This window comes from Rhipicephalus sanguineus, chromosome 7, assembly GCF_013339695.2.
Source record: "Rhipicephalus sanguineus isolate Rsan-2018 chromosome 7, BIME_Rsan_1.4, whole genome shotgun sequence".
In the NCBI taxonomy this organism is placed as follows: domain Eukaryota; kingdom Metazoa; phylum Arthropoda; class Arachnida; order Ixodida; family Ixodidae; genus Rhipicephalus; species Rhipicephalus sanguineus.
Window position 1 is genome coordinate 82162588 of NC_051182.1, and position 20881 is coordinate 82183468.

A 20881-nucleotide genomic window follows, 5' to 3' on the forward strand; every position below is an offset into this window, starting at 1 on the left:
AACAAAGTGCACGGTTCTTTGCGATGTGAACATCACAAGCAGCGGTCCCCAGCGTACTCCTCCCATTCGAGAAACGATGGACTATCATACGCTTGTCGAGTCATAAGAGTTCACATGTAATGTTTATACATTGTTATGACAGCGGATAGCCAACATTATAATCACGATTTACGTTGGCCTGACTTGATGCATTTGTAGGGTCTTTTGTAGCGTTAGCTACACTGGCCTAGCCGAGCCAGTTTCGCGTGGATCCTCAAGAGCCGCTCTGCGCATGCTCGAGGATCAGTGATATCACGCACCGGAGCCGGCAACTCCCGCGCACTCCCCCGCCACCGCGCGCGACTCGCCGCCGCCGTACTGAGCTTTTGAGAGGAGTGACGTCGTAGCCTTGGCAGACGTATTGGCGGCGTGCGCGCGCAGCTATTCGCCTTCGCTGTGCAGTCGCCGTCTGACACTGCGCTAGAGCCGCTTGATAGCGCCTCTGACTGGTGTTTGCCAGTGTGGTATAGTCATGGAGAACGAGAGCGCAAATGGTGCTCAACGGCGCAGAAGAGCGGAAAAGCTTAACTCATCAGATCCCGAAGTAGTTGCCTGGCGATATAAATAAACATGTGCCACATAATACGTATACCATGTGTGTGTCATTGGAGCAGCAGTAAGCATGATAATCAAGCAAATTCTAGACAATCAAGAAAGCTAAGGATATTTAGCTGAGCCTTTGCTAACGCTACGATATCCTCGCATAGCCGAGCTAAGCAACTGCAACATTTTTTTTCCTATGCAGTTTAAAGAACCGGCGTGGTTCTCAGATAGGACCTTTTACTACACCGCAGAATGCACCGAGTGCTTGGATTCGATACCGATTCAAGGCGTGCGATTTTTATTCTGAGCCCTATTGCAAAAACCAGCGCCATTCCAGTGCCCCCAGCGTGATACCAGTACGTTTCTTGGAGCTGGACCGCACTGGGAACACTGGTACACGCTCGTATTCATTAGGACTCCGGAGAAAGCACTGTGAAAGCGCTGGGTCGCACTGGTAGAGCCAGTGGCTTTGCCGCTGTGACGCTGGCGCTCACTGGGAAGCGCTGGAGACGCTGGAATTCTCACTGGCGTGCGCTGGCACATACTGGAGCCTGCACTGTTCTGCCAGTGCCGCGCGCTGCTTTCAGTATCGTGCGCGGCGGAATGCTTTGGTACCGTTGAATATCGAATGTCTGATTCGATGGTACCGATAGATGCACTTAGAACGGGTCCCAAACGTGTGTCACAAATTCTAGCTTGGCAGAAAAAGACCAGGAGATGCGCACTATTTTCATGGTATACATGATATGACATATATGTGAAATCGCGGTCGCTTTTAATGTTTCCCTGTCGAATGGGGAGAAATATATGTTAATAACCCAAAGCAGCCAACACTGATCATTTTGCTTTCTACCACGCCTTTTTTATTCATGCAGTGCCAATAACGTCGTTAATTTTTCCGGAGCATGTGCTTAGCAGCAAGGCATACACATTTTGTGCAAGCCGCTCATATATATATATATATATATATATATATATATATATATATATATATATATATATATATATATATATATATATATCAGTTTTGCATCCATGATGTGTGGCGGTATTGACTTCATAGTCTGGAGGCGCTGGTCTGAAAAGAAGTAAATGAGCGCTGGCTTCGCGACCTCTCCCAACGGAGGCCAGAAAAACAGCCGTCGTTCGATATCGCCACACCGGAAACGCATCTCGGGCAATTCTTGCACTTCCACTTACTTCAGCTATACGTTAGGTAACAGTTAAAAAGGTTTCGAGGCTAAAATGGAGAAACTTCAACCATCGCAACTCATCTGCGCCGCGATCGGTCCTACCTAGTGCGGATCCCAGCGAGTGTTAGGCCTAGCGTACCGGCCGAGTCCGTCTACATGCCACCGGCGCTTCTTGGTTTAAGTACACGCAATTCCAACGTGTAAGATTTACTGTAAAGTATAGTCTGGACATCCGTTAACCTAAATTAACCATTTTTTCTTGTGTACGGTGTCCGCACAAAGAGCGATGACCATCGTTGCGACGCGCTTTCAGCAGCAAACGCAGGCTCACCGAAAGCACACCGAAAGCAGCCGGCCGCACTCGCCGGTACTTCTCTGACTCATACGTCAGAACACATACCTGTCAACTGGTACGCGTTAGTGAACAAACACACCGGCATCTTTTCCCAACTAATTGTATTTGTTCTTGCGGAGCGGTTTTATAGTTGTACGTATCGATAGAACTGCAAGTCAGAATACAGACACGCCCGCCCCGCAGTAATATCGTCGCTCCCGAGAGAAAAATACTCAGTATGAATTCGTGTAGGCGCGTGTTTATCGAACGAGTCATCATAAAGCTTCTGTACATGTTCATCATCAGCAAGGGCGAGAAACAGCTGTTAAAAATCGGCAGTAACAGCCGTCAAACTGTACCCTGCTCCTCGATCCGTTTGATATTTTTCGGAGTTAAAACGGGAATTCTTAAAGAAACCTAGCGCTCGTCCCATTTTGGGCATTTCATTCGTTGCCGGTCACCCTTTGTTTGTGTCTAATAAAGAAGCAAGCGTGATTTGGAAAGGAAGATCGCGTCTTCCTTGAATACACAACACCGAAATATGAAACGAAACGCAGTCTTACTGTATTGACTAGCCCTTTTACAGCGACGCTGACGTGTTTCAGCGTGGTGCAGTGGTAGAGTACTCGATTGAAGATGAAGAGGTGGCGAGTTCGAATCCTCGTGGTGGAGATTTTTTTTAATACGACTTTTTGCACTAATGCTTTCTATATGACTTTCTTTACTAATATATTTACGCAGGGAACGTAGGCACCGCTGTTTTAACGCTGTAGAGCCGTTTTGCGCTTGAGTACCCAGCGCCTCCCAGTAAAACGCCACTCCAGCGGCCCAGTATCCAGCGCGACGCTGGGCCCATAATCAGGCATGGCAGTGGACGCTGGTACCCAGTGGCGCTGGGTTTTGCAATAGAGCGTCGATCTGATTTTTCCCTCTATTATATATGGCCTGCGCCAGTACCGGAGTTTCTGGGATGCAGGCTCCTTAACGATATCGCGTTAAGGTTTCCACAGTCTGTAATCGCCATTCCTAGGTTGATTTAAAGTGTGAATCTCCTTTAGCTCATACCCGCATTCCGCGAGCTGTGGCATGCGGGTATGTGCCACACGTGAATGTGAGAAAGGGTTTCATGACGTACGTACAAGTGTGCCACGCTATTGATGTCATGACCTGTTAATCGCGTCCTTCGTGCGCTAATGTCTTGTGTTGCAAATTTAGGTATGTGTCAAGTTAAGGAGATGAAGACGAGACCACCGAGAACGTGGGCGGCTTGATAGATAGCAACAGTCAAAGTACCTTTGCTCCGCTAAGAAATGCTTCGCGTTCAATATAAACCTTCTCCTCACAATATACGTGCGGAGTATGACAGAAAACATCCCTAATGTGAATAAGTGGTCATAATTGGATCTAATATACCATTTTGGGCAGTGGTATTGGCAATAGTTAATTGACATAACATATATACTACCAGCGGAGGTAATCTAAATCAAACACTCAGTCAAGAAATATAGCTGCTAATTGTTATTTTCCAGCCCATAAGTAGAAGGCCAAACGAAAGCATACGCCACAGCTTTACCAGTGCCTAAGACCAACATGATTCAACAGTGATCAAAAATGAAAGAGATACAGTTCCTGAACTCATACATTATTTCTCACAAAGCTGTACATGCTGACAGTAAGCTACAAGATCCTGTTATGTCTCATGTAAACAACATGATTGAGTGCAATACCTATTGGTAGCTTATAAACTACACAGGAGCTGGATGCAAGCTGGAGTAGAATACAGAAAAGCACAACCAAAACTGTATTCGCGCAATCAGGAAACGTTTAGAATTTTAAAGCACGCCTTCACATGTAGGCAAGTCAGCTTGAGACTTCTTTTGAGAACCCAGCCAGTTTTTGTATTTAGGTACTCTCTGCTGAAAACTCTACTAGCTCTCTGAGGAGCTGATTACATAAATTGGCAAAGCGTATTTCCTTCCAAATGATTGCACGGCGTACCACAGGACGAAAGTCTCATGAAAATAAAAATGTATCGTAGAAGCGAAGACAACTGAATACACCATGGGAGAATGGTTGTGGGTGAAGGCAGGACAATGTAATCAAGTTAGATTTGGGGATTGTGTATGAAGCGCAAGTGCTTCTTTTTGTGAAAAACCATGTCCGCATTTGATTCAGTATATAATATTGTGTCGTATGAACAGTTACTGTATTGTGAGTAGCTCTCAGATAGCATGGAAGACTTCTGAAACTGATGTTCACAGGTATGGATGCAATGTGGGCTTACCTTGTCCTTGTAGGACATGTTATGGTGAAATTCGCGACTAAATGATGAATCCATCTTGACAGACCGCATACAGATAGGATATGGCTTCACCTGATAAACACCACGAACTACAGTAACGACTTCCGTTCCATTGAGGATCTATACATGAAAATTAGAATGCACATTTTATAACAACGTGAATAATAGTGCATATCAGCGGAAACAACAAAAGGGAACCGAAGAGAGGACACAGAGCGCTGACCAGAAGAGAGTACACAGTGCTCTGTGTCCTCTCTTCTGTCCCATTTTGTCCCTCGCGCTGATGTGCTCTTTTAATCATGGTGTACCAAGATGCCCAATCCTAGTCTTACAACAAGCATTGCTCACAAAGCGCAATAGGTACAAAAGCAATGTGCCTTTAGTACGTGTACGAAATTTCACGACGCCTGGCATACGCCTTTCATTAAACACCCTGAAAATCAAAATGCGGCTCTAGTGTCGTATCAAAACTGTGACGAGTGGAATCCAGTAACAAAATATTCTTTATTCACACGACGAAGGCGACTTATAGCACACTGCATGAAAACCACGTGTTGTCTTCATCTATAGTTAGTTTATGTGGTGGTGGTACATACGTACCCATAGCATGCAAGCATTGCTCGATAAAAGTATGGCACCGTCATTCTAGGCAGTAGAATATAGCAAGCTCGACACTAACTTCGACATATGGATGCTATTGCAGCTCTTCTTGCTTGACGTAATGAGGCTTGATCAAAACATAGGAGATGCGAGGACACGGTTCAAGCGCTTAGCAATAACACGAACTGCAACAGCATGCTTCGAGAAAGTTCAGATTGTGCGATAAGTGCGCGTAAATGCTACTGGCCGTACTCGATTTTATTCCTGCTGAGGGTCACGGCATGCAACTCAGTTAACGTTATTACCAAAACAAAAATGTTAGTTAAATAGCTGCCCCTACATTTTTCAAGGAAAGTAAGCCCAGTGAAAAATAAGTGTGCAGAAAATACTGCTTGTACGTTGTTACAAAAAACACAGAAAGCATAGCAGAGCCTTGCATATAATCACAGAGACCACACTTTCATACCTGCTAATTTCTCTCGCAAATATTGTTCATTATTTTCGTATTTCATAAATTTATACGCTCCAATGTAATATATGCTCTAATGTAATATATCCAATGTAATATATGTAATTATACGCTCCAATATTGCTGCTGTGAAAACGCAAAACTAGCGTCGTGTAATAGGCGTACCCACTAATCAAAACCTCTGTAATGTCGACGTCGACAAATAGGGCTCTAATTCATAGCGGCGCGCGCATATCCGATATGAAAGTCATGCTTTGAACTGACCCACAACAGCACACCCTTAGCCTTAAAGTCATTACTCCAGTTAGTAGTGCTAAAACCCTAGCTATTTCTTCTATCTACTCGCCTTGTGATTGTCACCAGGCATTATACACTTGTTTCCTTGTAAGTCCGGAACACTCACATCACGACCACATCCAGGTGCATTGTGCGATATACTCTTGTGCGGGTGTTGTGCAACTTGCCTCTACCTACTTCCATTATCTTAAGAGTACTATTAACTGTGTTCTATGCAGTGTCTGTTGCACTGATTCCACAGGCTTCCCTCAACACACGGTTACTTACAAAGGTGTTTCACCCGTCTAACAAGTGCCAGTGAGGACTATATCATTGGCCCCTTATCCCGTCCGGAAGCTTTCCCGTATTATTCAGTTTATCTACCACTCATAGCGGACAGCATATCCTGTCTTCACCTCGTCAAGTTTTCCAGTCACGGTATATGACTTCTCGTTATTACTCCTACGACAGACTGCCTTATTTTGCATTTAGGTTTCAACATCACTTCATGTGATGATTTAGGCTCACCCCTCGCACTTTGGCTGCCTTAATGTAAATCAATGTGCCTCGCCTTCTGACCCACCAAATGATGGTTTGCGTTGCGTATACGGTTTGTAGTGGGTTATATACTTTCTTCTCACCGTAAAAATCGTGATACCTGCTCTACAGAAGGAAGTGCCTAAGTATTTTATGATAGTGCAGTAACATTTTGAGCGTATACCTCTGAAATCAAATTGCTCGAGCTCAGGTAAGTTCTGACTTTACAATGTAAATACTCATGTGATTCTTGGTACACCGGGATATAGATGAAGTGAAGTGGCCACTCATATTCTCGCTGAGATATTTATTTGACCTAATCCCTGTGGATCTAATATTTTTCTCATAGCCAAAAATTGTAGACTGGCCAGTCACATCCTTTCGGACATCTCTCACCCAATATTTACCTTCATCACGTTGTCTTCAATGTCTTTATAATGTTTTGGTTGGTGCCTTGTGTCATCTGTTTCCAGAAGAAGTCAGTAAGCTTAGGAATCAAGTTTATTACGAAAGTACCAAACATGAAAAACGTCGTGTGAATAAAAGCGTATTAGTTATTACAGGGTAGAGGGTAATAATTTCGGCCACCCGGAGTTGTTTAAGTAAAACATACATTTTTGTGCACATAATCTTTTGCATTTCGACCCCATTGAAATGCGGACACCTTGCAGGGAGCTAACCTGTTTCCATCGCACTTAGAAGCGTCACAATATATTCATTACACCGCCACAATGGGACGAAATGATGTCAACCACGAGAGACCGGAAAACAACGTTTGGTAAAGTTTTATAGTAGGCAAAAACCACTCATGTAAATGGGCGCGTTATTTTATTATTAGCAAGCAAATAAGCATTAATGCGGCCAGCTTTATTTGCACTCATCTCCGCTGACATGATTGGCGACCAAAGCTGTACAACCCGATGCCAAACTGTAAAGCAAAATGACGTCACCAACTTTGCGGCACTGATACTTCTACTTGGCCAATTTTGTGAGTAGCGCCGGTTTTTGCCTGGCCTGAAACCTACACTGGGCGTCTTGGTCACGAGGCTCTGGATCTCGCCTAACTTGATACACGCGCTCGTTTACCTAGTATTATTGGGCGACGGATCGGACCCGCTTTGCTCTCCCAGGTTTTGGAGAGCTCACGAATGTATGGCACAGCTTATGGTTTAGTACTTAAAGGATCCCAAGCAACTGTGTATCACTGTGTTTCAGATGCTATCTTCTGCGTGAATATATCGGTAACCGTAATACTACAAAGAGTAGTTCACCGACAATCGGCTTACCTGATTGTTCAAGCGATTGCTCATTCTTAAAGCCAGTACAAATTAGTTGATAGAGAGCGATGTTTGTGGGGAGGGGTCTTGAGTACATACTTGTGTGGATGTGTGTATGAATGAGGGCCTGCCTGGTTGCACCTAATTATATAGTTGTGACGACTTGCCGACTATGGGCCCTTAACTTTATGTGGTAACCTATCTGCGCTGACTCATCGCAATGTGTGCTATATCAAGGAAACCGCCTGCACAGCAAGGAAGTAAGCCTTCTGCAAATGAAAGGCTTTACACCTGAACAACTGAGTGTGCTGTTTCGATATGTTAAACATTTATGGGGACACATGAATAGGGTCTGCAAGGTTCTAATTTTAGATGGGTATGGGCCTAAACTTGCTGGTAAGGGTTCCATGCGTTCAAAACAGTGCCAAAAATACAAAACACAGAAAGAAACATACAGGCTAAAGGCCTGGTCAAATATGTTTATTCTTGTGTTCTAGTATTTTGCACGCTGTTTTGAACCCATTATCATTCTAATGCCATAGTGGTAGTGCGAAGTAAGACTGTGCTAAGAGCTGCTACGTATGACCCAACATACGAGAGCCCGGTATATCTAGCCAATCACAAACTCGGGAATTCGAACGTCGTTGGCGCAGCTTACAGAATCTAGGCGTAGGGTTGTTATGACTCCGCTGCTAAAGGTTAACGCGAAGAGAAAGATTGTTGAAATGTGCATTCTGGTTCTGCAGTGCGCAAATCTTTGGGAAGACATTGAGAAGGTGTGAAAAAGGTATCCCATGCATGCTGTACAACCCAAGGTTTCCGCCCATGACTTCCACACATTATGCAATCTTAGCGTCCCAATAAAGTGATCTATCGATAGTGAATACTTACCTCGACAAGTTTCTTACAGTAACTTTCTAGATCCGCCATACATGTGTACAGATAAAAGCAGAAATATATGGCCTGGAACTGTAAGCTTTGAGTTGTATGTTTAATTAAAATTCAGTGAGATGAACTAGTCACCGACAGTTTCTTGTAAGTGCATTAGCATGCACTTACAAGAAATATACAAGCTGTAGTTTCTCCGCCTACAATACTAATGAATCACATAACTATTCCAGCTAAATTATTTGCAGTACCAATTTGTATTTTTCGCATTCAACGATCTGTAATGACCGACATGGCGTTTACACGCTTCGCAAATACTGTTGTTTCGCGTCACAAAATACATTTTTTTACATTTATCACTCTCAGAATTTGAATTCTGTGAATGGTGGTCACGTAAAATACCTACTGGACCGTTTTACAAGCATGAAGGCTGAGCTTAACCCTGGTGACTAAGTTCGCCGAGAGGACGTGCCAGTCAGCACTGGAATGTTAAGCACTGCAATGTTCACTGGAATGTAAAGGTGACGTGCGGAACGTGCGGAAAGGTGTCGTGCGGTTATCCGTTAGGGACTGGTTGTGCACGTACCACAGCAACTTTAGCAAGTATTTGACGAAGATTTAAAGTCTTCCGCCTGCGCAAATAGCACAAGAAAGGCGGCCAAGAAATCTGTATCAAAGGCTATGCTCTATCGGTAAGCAAAGGCCGAATCAGACATAGCACTCAAACTCATAGATCGTATAAGCAAAATTATGTGAGCAGCCTTTTCCTCTAAATAAAATAGTTCACATATAATAAAATAGGCAAGAAATCAAACTATAATATGTATATCTATGCAAATTTTGTCATTTTTTGAACTTCTGGGCATTTGCACAGATGTATAATATGGCCTCCGAGATTTGAGTCCGGGAACTAGCTCGGGAAGTTTGCAAAGCACCGACGCAGGCCTGTTTTCAGCTTTTTTTGTTGAGACAATAGGCAAGTAACAACGTCAAGCGCTACTCTGAAAGGTTGTGACGATAATACTAAAACTTTCAGCACTACTTGAGAAGCAACATACATCTGGTAAGCGTAAAGAGCTAAAGCAGCTTTGCACTATTATTGCCAAGCCTGAACGAAATGTACCTGGTCGGCCTTCCTTGTTTCTCTTAAGCTTTTCTTCTTTCTTCCTCTCTTTCTTTCTTTTCCTTTCTTCCTTTATTTCTTTTGATATATTTCACTCCCTGAATCCATTTTTTATCTTTCTTGTTCTTTCGATTTTTCTTCTCTTTCTCTTTCTTGCTTGTATCTTCTTTCCTTCCATCTTTCTTTTTTTCTCTCTCTCTTTTTCACTTTCTTTTTCCACATTCCTTTCCCTCTATTTCTCTCTTACCCATTCTGTCTATGTTAAGCTTTGCTCTTTTCCGACCTCCTTATTCTCATCCTCACTCTCACATTTCTCTTCCTCACCCCCACTTTCCTTTGTCACCCTCTTTGTTTGTCACCTCATTTTCTGTCTCTTTCTTTCTCCTTCTATCTCTCTTTTTCTCTGTTCTTTCTCTCGCTTTCGTGCTTCCTTCTTTATTTCTCTTTCTATATTTCTTTCTCTCGCTTTCATTGCTTCTCTTTTCCTCCATTTCTATTTTTCTGATTCACCCTACACTACGCTTAACTCTCTTCAACTTCTTTTTCTCCTCTTCATCCTCACATCTGTCCTCCTCATCCTCACTTATCTTGCCCACCCACTTCATATACTACACTGTACAAAGCTGTGCTATGTTATGCTAGCGTGCCTGGATAGTCGAGTGGTTACGATGCTCGCCTTCAGATCTCTGGAACACGGGTTCGAATCCCGCCTCACCAAAAAATTTACTGCTTCTTTCTATCTGTTTTTCGCTCTCACTGCACTCGTTTTCTCGCCCATCATCTTATTATATCCTGCGCCGGAGAAATCGCCGCACGAGTTCTGGGAGTGAAGCATGAGATGACCAAGATGACGACGATGAACAAGAGGATGAAGAGAGCGCGTGCCTGTTAATGAGGATGATTATTTCTATTTCCGACGGACAAATTATGGCGGGCTTAAAGAGCTCAAATGCTAAAATCTATGTTTAAAAAATGTCCATCTCTGCAACAAATGACGTGATAACTGCTGACTTACTTCATAACTCGAGCCTCCAAGCATGATGATAGAACATTAGCCCACATTGGAAGGACTCAGGGAACGTGCTCACTAACTGCTGGCATAAGACAGCCAGAAAACGCTTCGTGACGCTGGCGTCTATCAAGACAGCAACTTAGATAGATGGCGGTAGCAGAAAATAACGACAGTGAGGCGCTTTCATCCGGTCTGTTCGGCTGGCCTTTGTTAAATGGTCACCTTACTTTAAAAAAAAGATTGTTTTCAATAATGCACGCGAATATACGAGAACAAAGGAGGGTTGAAGAAGACTTGTAAAAACACGAGCGATGAACTTCAATTGAAAATTTAATTGATCGATCAGGTTAAGATGCTATTTATTGCACATGCTCATATACGGCAATACGCAACTGGTGACCATAACTCGTAGTTTGGTGTCATACAAGGCAGCTGCTCTACCAATGAATTGGGTCATCTAAAAACGAAAAAAAAACGAAACTTACTTATGCTGGAGATGTATTGAAACCTGACTATTGCATATGCGACCGGTGTTTTCTATTTTGTAGGAATCGCAAATTTCACGCTTCAGTTAGCCTGTGTGGCGGAAAGCAACCTTTGTTCGAGCAAATTCTGCGATTCACCCACATTCTCAGAAACGCATTGCCAAGTGTGAACGACAAGCTTTAGCCATCAAGACATTTTCGTGAGGCGCGTATTTACAGATCACTCCGATTGACCAATATGCTCACTACATCACGTCATGGATATGCTGTAACCGACAATAATGGGCCGTTACACGAACACATTAGTGTGCTTCACTAAAGTAACTCAAATTTTGCGCTGAACGTCAGAGCTCGTGTTGTGTGCAGTCTTTTTAGGGCTTCTTTAATCCTCGTATTTTGCGGTATTTGATCATACTCTCCATGCACCAATACCAATTCCCCCCATTCTCAACTGTAAGCGGGGAGACTAGCTGTATGCCGCCTCGACTTCCTATATTTGATAGCCACTAGTTCTGTCAAGGAAACCAGAAACGCTGTGTGCAAGCAGACATATATATTGGAGTTTTGACGTGAGAATTTCCGTCAAAATGATGACGCTTGTTTGACGGAGCAGGGTATTTGTGGTTTAGGCGTAACGAAATTGTCGGCGCTTGGAACAATGTACTATTCTCGTGTCCGGCAAAGCATCAGTGGCCCTCTGTGTCAATGTTTGCTTCTACAGGGTGCCTTTTTCAACAATGTTGATTTTTAATAAAATTATTATGAGTGTAAGGCGACTGCGCTTTTCGTACGCAAAACTTTCGTCGAGGCGGAAATGCTTTGTCGCAGTCAAAGTTACATTGAACCGAATAACTAACTCTACACGTCAGTTACCTATTTTATTATTTATTTGAATGCAGTTGTTTGTATAAGAAAGTTGTATGGCCGTCACAGTTCATCGCATAACCACTTTTTAGGAATCACAACAGATGCACGTAATTTGAGACGTTCATCATGTCTCAACTATCGAAACTGACGACACCCGGTGCGCAGGAAACATGACCGCTTTGTTATGGTGCACCGGAACTATTCTTGATGAGAAAATGATGAAATTCTCAGGCGCACCAAACCAGAATCTGGTAAAGAAAAAGGCCAAGTCGCCCGAAATGCACAACTAGACATCTTCTTATTTGCGTGCAATGTGTATTTGTGGGGGTCTGAATGTGGGCGCAGGTTGGCCAGACGAACGACGTACGCTCCAAGAGACACAGGGAAGTTTAATATGACACGAACCAGGACGTCAGACCAAACATGTACACAACGAGCATAAACATATCCTATATAGCCTATTTACAAAACCTCAGTCACGCGCACTCACAGTCTGCGGGCGTCGGTCTTGCGGTGCGGCGGCGGGTCCGAAGAAATCGACGCCGTCGGGCTTGCGGCGAACCTTGGCACGGCCACGGCAGCACGTCAGCACGGTGACGTAGCCATGGTGTCGGAACAGCGCCGGTCGTGGCCCCGGCTCAAGAACAGCCCTGGATGCACCCTGAATAGCATCAGGCGAGGCTCCCAGGTCGAAGACGAGCACCGGGGCGTGGCCCAGGCTCGTGGACAGCACCCGGGTGTGGACCCGGTAAGAAGAACTGCCCGGGACGAAACCCGAGCCAAGGACGGTAGGCCGGTCACAGGAGCCGGGGCGAGGCCCAGCTCAGGAGGCCGCGACGATGGCGAAGCCGGAACGGAGCCAGAACTTTATGCGCTCTCGTCGAGTTCGTCCTCAGTCTTCTCAGGCCAGCCCCTCTTCCTCGTCGCTCGAGCTGCCTTTTCGTGGCCCGCGCACCACGCGTGCCTTTCTTCATCGGCCCCGCACGCCGATCATCATCACGGGGAGCCCGCGCACTTCAAATTCGGCACCGCACGCCGAGCACCACACGACGCCGACGCTCGTTCACCGTCCTCTTACCACACTTCCCCCCAGTTCAAGATGAGCGAGGCGGCAAGACAAGGCAAGGGCGGATACACTCACAAAGCGTAACAAAGTGTCTAAATAAGTGAAAAGTCGATGCGGTTTTACACCACTCGTCCAGCACGTGGACAGACTACTCTACACCATTGGACATTCGGCTCATATAGTCTGCACCGACATTATCAGAGCCTCGTATATAATCCACGCGGAAGTCATAGTCCATCAACGCTAAACTCCAACGGAGTATGCGTGTGTTTACTTGTCGAGCCGAGTTGATGTATCTGAGCGGTTGGTGGTCAGACTGCAAGATGAAAGGCCGACCATAGAGGTAGACATGGAACTTCTGGACACCCCACACAATGGCGAGGCATTCGCGTTCGATGGTCGAATATGCCGCTTCGCGTGGTAGAAGTTTCCTGCTGGCGTAGGACACTCGATGTAAGTGTCCATTGTGCTCTTGCAGCAGTACGGCCCCCAGACTTTTTGACGATGCGTCAGTGCGCAATACGAAGGGTTTCTCGAGATCGGGTGCTCTTAATATAGGGTGTTGCGATAGCATCCCCTTGAGTCTTTCAAATGCATTCTGGTGGATGGCCCTCCAGTCAAGTTTATTCGGGCATCCTTTCCGTGTGAGTTCTGTGAGAGGATGGGCGAGCTCTGCATAGTTTGGTGCAAACTCCCGATAATAGCCAGTAAGGCCTAGAAAAGCACGGAGTTCTTTCATAGCTTCCGGCCGCTTGGCAGACGCAATTTTCTGCGATGTTTCGTTCACTGGCTGTAACATGCCTTGTCCTACAACGTGGCCAAGGAAACTTGTCGTCAGGAATCCTATCTCACTTTTCTTGGGCTTTACAGTGAGATTGGCGGCTCGTACGCGCTCGAATATTTGAAGTAAAGTCGCTAGATGTTCCTCCCATGTTTTGGTAGCGACGAGAACATCGTCAAAATAGTAGTATACGTGAGGGATGGCGCCAACAACCTCTCTCATCAGCCGATTAAATACGGCGGGTGCAGTCTTAATGCCGAACGGCATGAATCGGAACTGGTACAAGCCCCGAATCGCATGCGAATGCTGTAAACTCTTTGGATGCGTTCGACATCGGCACCTGCCAGTATCCTTTCGTAAAGTCGAATTTCGAAAAATACTGACGTCCCGTGAGTTGTGCGAACATCATGTCAGGTCGCGGTATCGGCTCCGAATCCGGTACGACTACGCTATTCAGCTGTCGAAAGTCAATGCACAGGCGCATCGTACCGTCCTTTTTCTTGACGACAACAATCGGTGCCTGATAAGCAGATGTTGATTTTTCAATGATGCCTAAGCGCAACATCTCTTGGATCTCTTTTTCTACGGCTTCTTTAACTGCGAATGGCATCGGATATTGCTTGACATGGTTGGGCATATCCGTCGTTAGTTTGAGGCGGCACTGTAGCACATCGGTTTTTCCTGGCAAATCAGAGAATATGTCTTGATATGTTTCAAGTAACTCGTCTACTTGTTTCCGCTGGTCTTTAGTAAGGTTAGAGCCTACAGTCACGTCTCGCCAATTCTGCGTTTGCACGAGTGGGGCATGAAGTGAATTCTCCGCGTTGTCAGTTTCCATTTGGGTGATTGACGTCACAGCAGCAGCTGTCGTCGTGGACGTGTCAGTGGCCTTCCGCAGCTCATACCTTTTGAGCATGTTGATGTGGAAGACAGTGGTTCTGTGACCAAGGTCGACAGCAAAATCCAATGGGCTCTTCTTCTCTATCACAGTAAAAGGGCCCTTCCATGTGAGGATCAGTTTGTTGTGATCCGCGGGCAGCAGCACGAGAACTTTGTCCCCCACGCATAAGTCCCGTTTCTTCGCCTTGCGATCATAATAGCTCTTCTGGCGAACGTGTGCCTTCGCAAGGTCCTCAGACACAATTTTGCAGGTTTGTTGGAGTCGTTCCCGCAATTCTATGATGTATTCGTAGGCCGACTTGGTCACGTCATCCAGCTTTGGGTTCGTCCACAGGTCTCTCAAAATCGTCATGGGACCACGAACGTACCGGCCGTAGAGTAACTCGAACGGCGAGTACCCAGTACTCTTTTGTGGCACCTCTCGATAAGCGAAGAGAAGGGGGCCGAGGTAGCGGTCCCAATTCTTCGGGCACTCCTGACACATTCGTCGGAGCATGCGTTTCAACGTGCCGTTGAATCGCTCCACCAACCCATTGGCCATCGTATGATATGGGGTTGTCGGTAATTGCCTAATTGATAGTAGTCGGCTGAACTCCTTCATTACCGACGACATGAAGCTTGTCCCGCGGTCACTTACTATTTCGCGCGGTAATCCCACTCGAGACAGCATTTCCATTAGTCCTTCTGCCACGATCTTGCTTTCCATTGAAGGCAGTGCAATGGCGTCTGGATACCTCGTCGCAAAGTCCACCATGGTTAGGATGTATCTGTTGCCCTTGGACGAGGTCGGTGACAAAGGGCCGACGATGTCGATGCCCACGCGAGAAAACGGAAGTCTCAATGACTGGCATGGTACCAAGCGGAGCTCGACCGACTAAATGGCGCGGGACAGTCCGCTGGCAGATGTCGCAGGACTTCACAAACCTCTTGGTTTCCGATTGAACTCCTGGCCAGTAAAATTCGGCAAGGATGCGGTCAGTTGTTCGGGAGATCCCTTGATGACCGGCGAGGGTTTCTTCGTGGGCGAGCTTGAGCACCGTCTCTCGCAGCTGTCTCGGCACAATCAGTTGCTCGAGTTCCTTCTCCGACAGTAGCTTGTGCTTCCGATATAATATTCCATCAGCAAGAAAGTAGCGTGTTTCCCGATATTTACAATTACCTTTTTACCAACGCTTTCGTAACAACGCCGTAATGACGGGTCACTTCTTTGGTATTCCTCGAGAGTCGTTTTATCCATGGTTGTGACAGTGGCTTTAAGAACAGGTAGACAGGATGTGGTGCGTGTCCCTTCTGCTGCTGCAGCGCTGTCAACGAGTGGATCTTGATGTTCGGTTCCACGAGGCGTGCAAGTTGTCTCTTCGGCCGCTGGTAGGTACCGTGAACCCTTCCCGACATCACCTTGCTTATCGTCCGCGATACTGTGCACGGGCGAGTTAGCGGGCTCGGTGACGACCTCCGGTCCGCTATCCTGCTGACTCCCACGACGCTGCTGAGAATTGTTCGAATATCCTTGCTCTGCAGACCGGACACCTTCGATGTTGCCTAGCACGACATCATACAGCGGGTTCTTCATGCATTTAGCTCGCACGATACCGGTAAAGAACGGCGTGTCCAGATAGACTATTGCCTCTGGCAAGTAGTGCACGGTTCTATCGAGCAAGAAAACAGGGCTTGTGGTACCCGTAAACTTTTCTTCCGGGACAAGTCTTTCTCGTACTACTACGGTGTTGCATCCCGTATCTCGAAGAACAGATACTGTCTTGCCCTCGAGCAATCCTTTCGCCACAGGTAGAGTTCCGACGTCAGCCACAGTTGGGGTAGGTGTCGACGTGGCATTCACGACTGGAATAGTCTCCCCATTCTGAAGCACGACGTACCCATTCTCTGGTTTCTCCGGTACAGCAGTGCCGCCTACTTCTTTGGGCGACAACATGCATGACGCCAGCCGCCTTTCCTGTGTTCTAGTTGCCTCCGCAGACGAACCGTTCTTGCCACTCGACCAACCTGTTGCTGACTGGTTATTTCTCGTCCGAGACCAACATTCAGACGCTCGGTGTCCTGACTTATTGCACAGGAAACATAGACTCTGGCTCTTGAACTGCCGCTTCGCGGTCTCTGTTTTACGAGCATCTGCTGAACTCTCCTTCATTAGCTTGTCCTTGCCCAAATTGAACAGATCTTGAGCTTCTAGGAAGCAATCAGCGTTCTGTGCTAACGAGTTCAACTTCTTGCAATTCCGCTCCTTCAGAAATACCCTAAGAGTGGGAGAGCATCCCTTCATGAACTGTTCTGCAATCATTACGTCGCGAAGAGCGTCATACGTTTTCTCGACGTTTGCAAGTTCCATCCAACGGTCAAAATGACCTGCTATTCGAGAAGCATACTGCAGACCCGTCTCTTTGTCCTCTGGTCTCGCCTTACGAAATTTCTCGCGGTATCCTTCAGCGGTATACCGGAATCTTAAGAGCAGTGTTGTCTTCACCTGATCATAGTCAGAGGCGGAAGCAGAGTCAAGTCGACTAATGACGGATAAAGCCTCCCCCGTCAGGCACAAGCTGAGCGATAAGGCCCATTTGCTCCGAGGCCACTCCTGAGACACCGCGACGCGCTCAAAACGCTGCAGATATGCGTCGAGGTCATCTCGCATCTCGTTGAAGGGTGGCAACAGCTTGTGCGGGCTACAGCTATCCATTACAGCTGGTGACGCTGCGTCGTCACTCACCGGCCGCCCACTTTCTCCCGCGTTCGAACTAGTTGCCTGCTCTTGTAGCTTCAGCTTCAGCTGCAGAACGCGCTCCTCGGCTTGTAGCCGTCTCTCCTCCAGTTCTATCCTCTCTCGCTGCTCGTTGCGGACTTGCACGCGGAGGTCCCTTTCAATAACGCGCTCCGCATCAACCCATTCCTGTAGTGCGGAACCTGTTAGACCCATGTCCTTTCCGATCGCGTGTAGCCTCTCTATATCCATTGGTGCGCCTCGCCCGTCTGGCACTCGGCAAGATGGTAAAGCCGATCCTGGCAGGCTCGCCAAAATTGTCGGGGTCTGAATGTGGGCGCAGGTTGGCCAGACGAACGACGTACGCTCCAAGAGACACAGGGAAGTTTAATATGACACGAACCAGGACGTCAGACCAAACATGTACACAACGAGCATAAACATATCCTATATAGCCTATTTACAAAACCTCAGTCACGCGCACTCACAGTCTGCGGGCGTCGGTCTTGCGGTGCGGCGGCGGGTCCGAAGAAATCGACGCAGTCGGGCTTGCGGCGAACCTTGGCACGGCCACGGCAGCACGTCAGCACGGTGACGTAGCCATGGTGTCGGAACAGCGCCGGTCGTGGCCCCGGCTCAAGAACAGCCCTGGAGGCACACTGAATAGTATCAGGCGAGGCTCCCAGGTCGAAGACGAGCACCGGGGCGTGGCCCACGCTCGTGGACAGCACCCGGGTGTGGACCCGGTAAGAAGAACTGCCCGGGACGAAACCCGAGCCAAGGACGGTAGGCCGGTCACAGGAGCCGGGGCGAGGCCCAGCTCAGGAGGCCGCGACGATGGCGAAGCCGGAACGGAGCCAGAACTTTATGCGCTCTCGTCGAGTTCGTCCTCAGTCTTCTCAGGCCAGCCCCTCTTCCTCGTCGCTCGAGCTGCCTTTTCGTGGCCCGCGCACCACGCGTGCCTTTCTTCATCGGCCCCGCACGCCGATCATCATCACGGGGAGCCCGCGCACTTCAAATTCGGCACCGCACGCCGAGCACCACACGACGCCGACGCTCGTTCACCGTCCTCTTACCACAGTATTGCTTATCTGTTCATTTGTTTACTATAAACAGGCGCCATAAGAATCACCGTTTTGTCACACGAGCGAATCAATGAATGCGATAGTAACAGATTGGAATTTTATACGAAGCAAGGCTAGCAGCTGCTTTGGATGCGACCACGCGTCACTCTACAAAATGCTGTAGCCGCTCCAGGGCCGAAGCGGTTTTCGTGTTTTCAGTCCTCTAAACGCGAAGCTCTGAGAGCACTGCGCGTTTACGAGCCGTCTCCTGATGTCTGTCGAGAGAGCGCGCGCGCCAGCGCTAGCAACCGCACCATTATGAACGAAGTTCGCAGTTGCTGCTCGAACGACGAAGCCTAGAACTTATGATGGGAACATATGGTGGCGCGTAGAATATACGATGCGCGGGGTGATGTGACCGATTTGGACTTTATACGAAACATGACGTCGACGTCAACAACGACGGCGAGAATCCGCCGAGTCTGTCTATATAATTGCTATACCAATAAAAATATTTCGCCTGTCAGCCCGCAGTATGAAAGATACCGATATACGCAAAGCGTCACACGCAAAGATAAGACGATCCACTGGTGCAAGTGAGATCACCAGCCGTTTTCCGTGAGAAGACACGGCTACTACGCGTCTTCATTCAAATTTTTTCACTTCTTGTAAAGCAAAGTTCCGTTTTTGCGAGACGAAGCGGCCGCTTCTGCTGCGCGCCGGGCTCGGCGTGTTTCGGTATCGGCCTAAAAATGCGACGATCAATATCTCAAATTACGTGCAACTTTTTTTAATTTCTAAGAAATGAATATGCCATACATTTGACGGCCGACAAACATTCTCCAATAAGCAAAGACCATTCTGTTATTTAATGAAATTTTATTTAACAAGCTTTTTTTCCCTTTCAATGTCAGTTTAGCTCCGGCAATGTATTTCCACCTCGAAGTAGAGTTCATTTGCCAACACGAGAGAAGCCTTACTATTACCGCATTTTTGAGAAATATACATTGTCTACAAACACTTTGCATGCTCTACCGACACTTGAGCACACTCGAGTTCCTGAGACGAGTGTAAGCTAAGAAGCTGTCCGGTAGCTAAAACAAACTGCGTAGAAATCAGTCCTCACAACAGCCTTCTGACAACCTCAATCACAACAGCCTAAATCTCAACAGCCTTCTGCCATTGTCCTGAAAGCTCCACGTTATTGCGGTGTCGCTCGGCATAAGAACAGATAAAAATTACACCATTTCCCGCTAAAGGGGACCATGAGGTGATGCGAAGCCGGAGCACTTGCACGAATGCGTTCTGTTGGCGTTCGTTGGGCACGCTACCGACCTCGCGTCGTGGAACGCGAAGAGGAACGCTACGCGCGTCTTGTCTTCCCTCTAGCCTGACCGTTAATTGTCACAGGGCAAGCGGGGAACGCGGTCGACAGGCGTGCGAGAGGGAGGCAGCGTAGGAGAGGAGAGGGAGGGAGGGGACGCGCATGCGCTGGCGCTCGTGGCGGCGTTGCGCAGGAGAGAATTTCGGTATGTCTCCCCCGCGTTTCAGAGGAAGAGTGGAAAGGGGTACGGGAGAGGGGAAGTGGAGAGGGGAAAGGAGAGAGAGATTGGAGAGAGAAAGTGGAGATGGGGAAGGGCAGAGGTGAAAGGGGAGAGGGGAAGTGGACAGGAGGAGTAGTGAGGGGGAATGGAGAGCAGGTGTGTGGAAAGGGTATGCACATGCGCAGTAAGGGTGGTCACGCCGCACACCACCACCACCACCACCAGCGGTTTGAACTCCGCTATAAGATGCTTCGCATCTAAAAATTAAACATAATTACACAAGAAATCCTCTCGCACCAGCGCCAGAAACATCGCGATGAGCAGCAGCAAATTTACGCAACAAATTTTTCAAGGACACTAAGGTTGCAGGAGCTGCAGCGAAAGTGAATGAGACGCACTATATATTGAACTTTTATCATAGTAAGTGTTATCTGGAATAAGATCATATGAAAGTAAATACGAGCATATAATATTGATATTTATTTTTCATTATAAATAAATGAAAATACAAACCTTCACCATAACACAGCGCTGACAATATGGACGTAAATAAAAGGAGCCGATTAAAAGACGCCATTGCTCCTTCTGCCAGCTTTGCCCACTGGGTTCCTAAGAAAAAAAATTGCTGTCGCAATTTCTGTTTTGCGAATTAAGAATTACAAGTTAATTTTGCAAAACTAAGAACTACAAATGAGAGATCCTAGATTTGTTCGGTGATGATACTATTGAACTTCATTCAGCAAGATTATTTCATAGAGCGTAACATTAAATAGACATAGAAATCATTTGAATTTCTTGGCAGTATGTTCATGCAATGATAATTACTGTGGAAAACGGATGGGAAATTTTCTTTCTATAAAATAGACTA

At 46.9% G+C, this 20881-nt stretch overlaps 1 protein-coding gene across 1 annotated transcript in view; it reads right to left on the minus strand.

The window, feature by feature from the left end:
• The window catches only part of LOC119399564 (uncharacterized), a 111297-nt gene extending 90665 nt beyond the window's left edge, over nt 1-20632 (minus strand). The window contains exons 1-2 of the mRNA XM_049417428.1: nt 20527-20632; nt 6701-6756 (exon numbers count right to left, since the gene is read on the minus strand). Coding sequence (XP_049273385.1) covers nt 6701-6756; nt 20527-20590 — 120 coding nt within the window. The 5' untranslated portion in view covers nt 20591-20632. The remainder of the gene's footprint in view (nt 1-6700; nt 6757-20526) is intronic.
• Nucleotides 20633-20881: the final 249 nt, after the last annotated feature.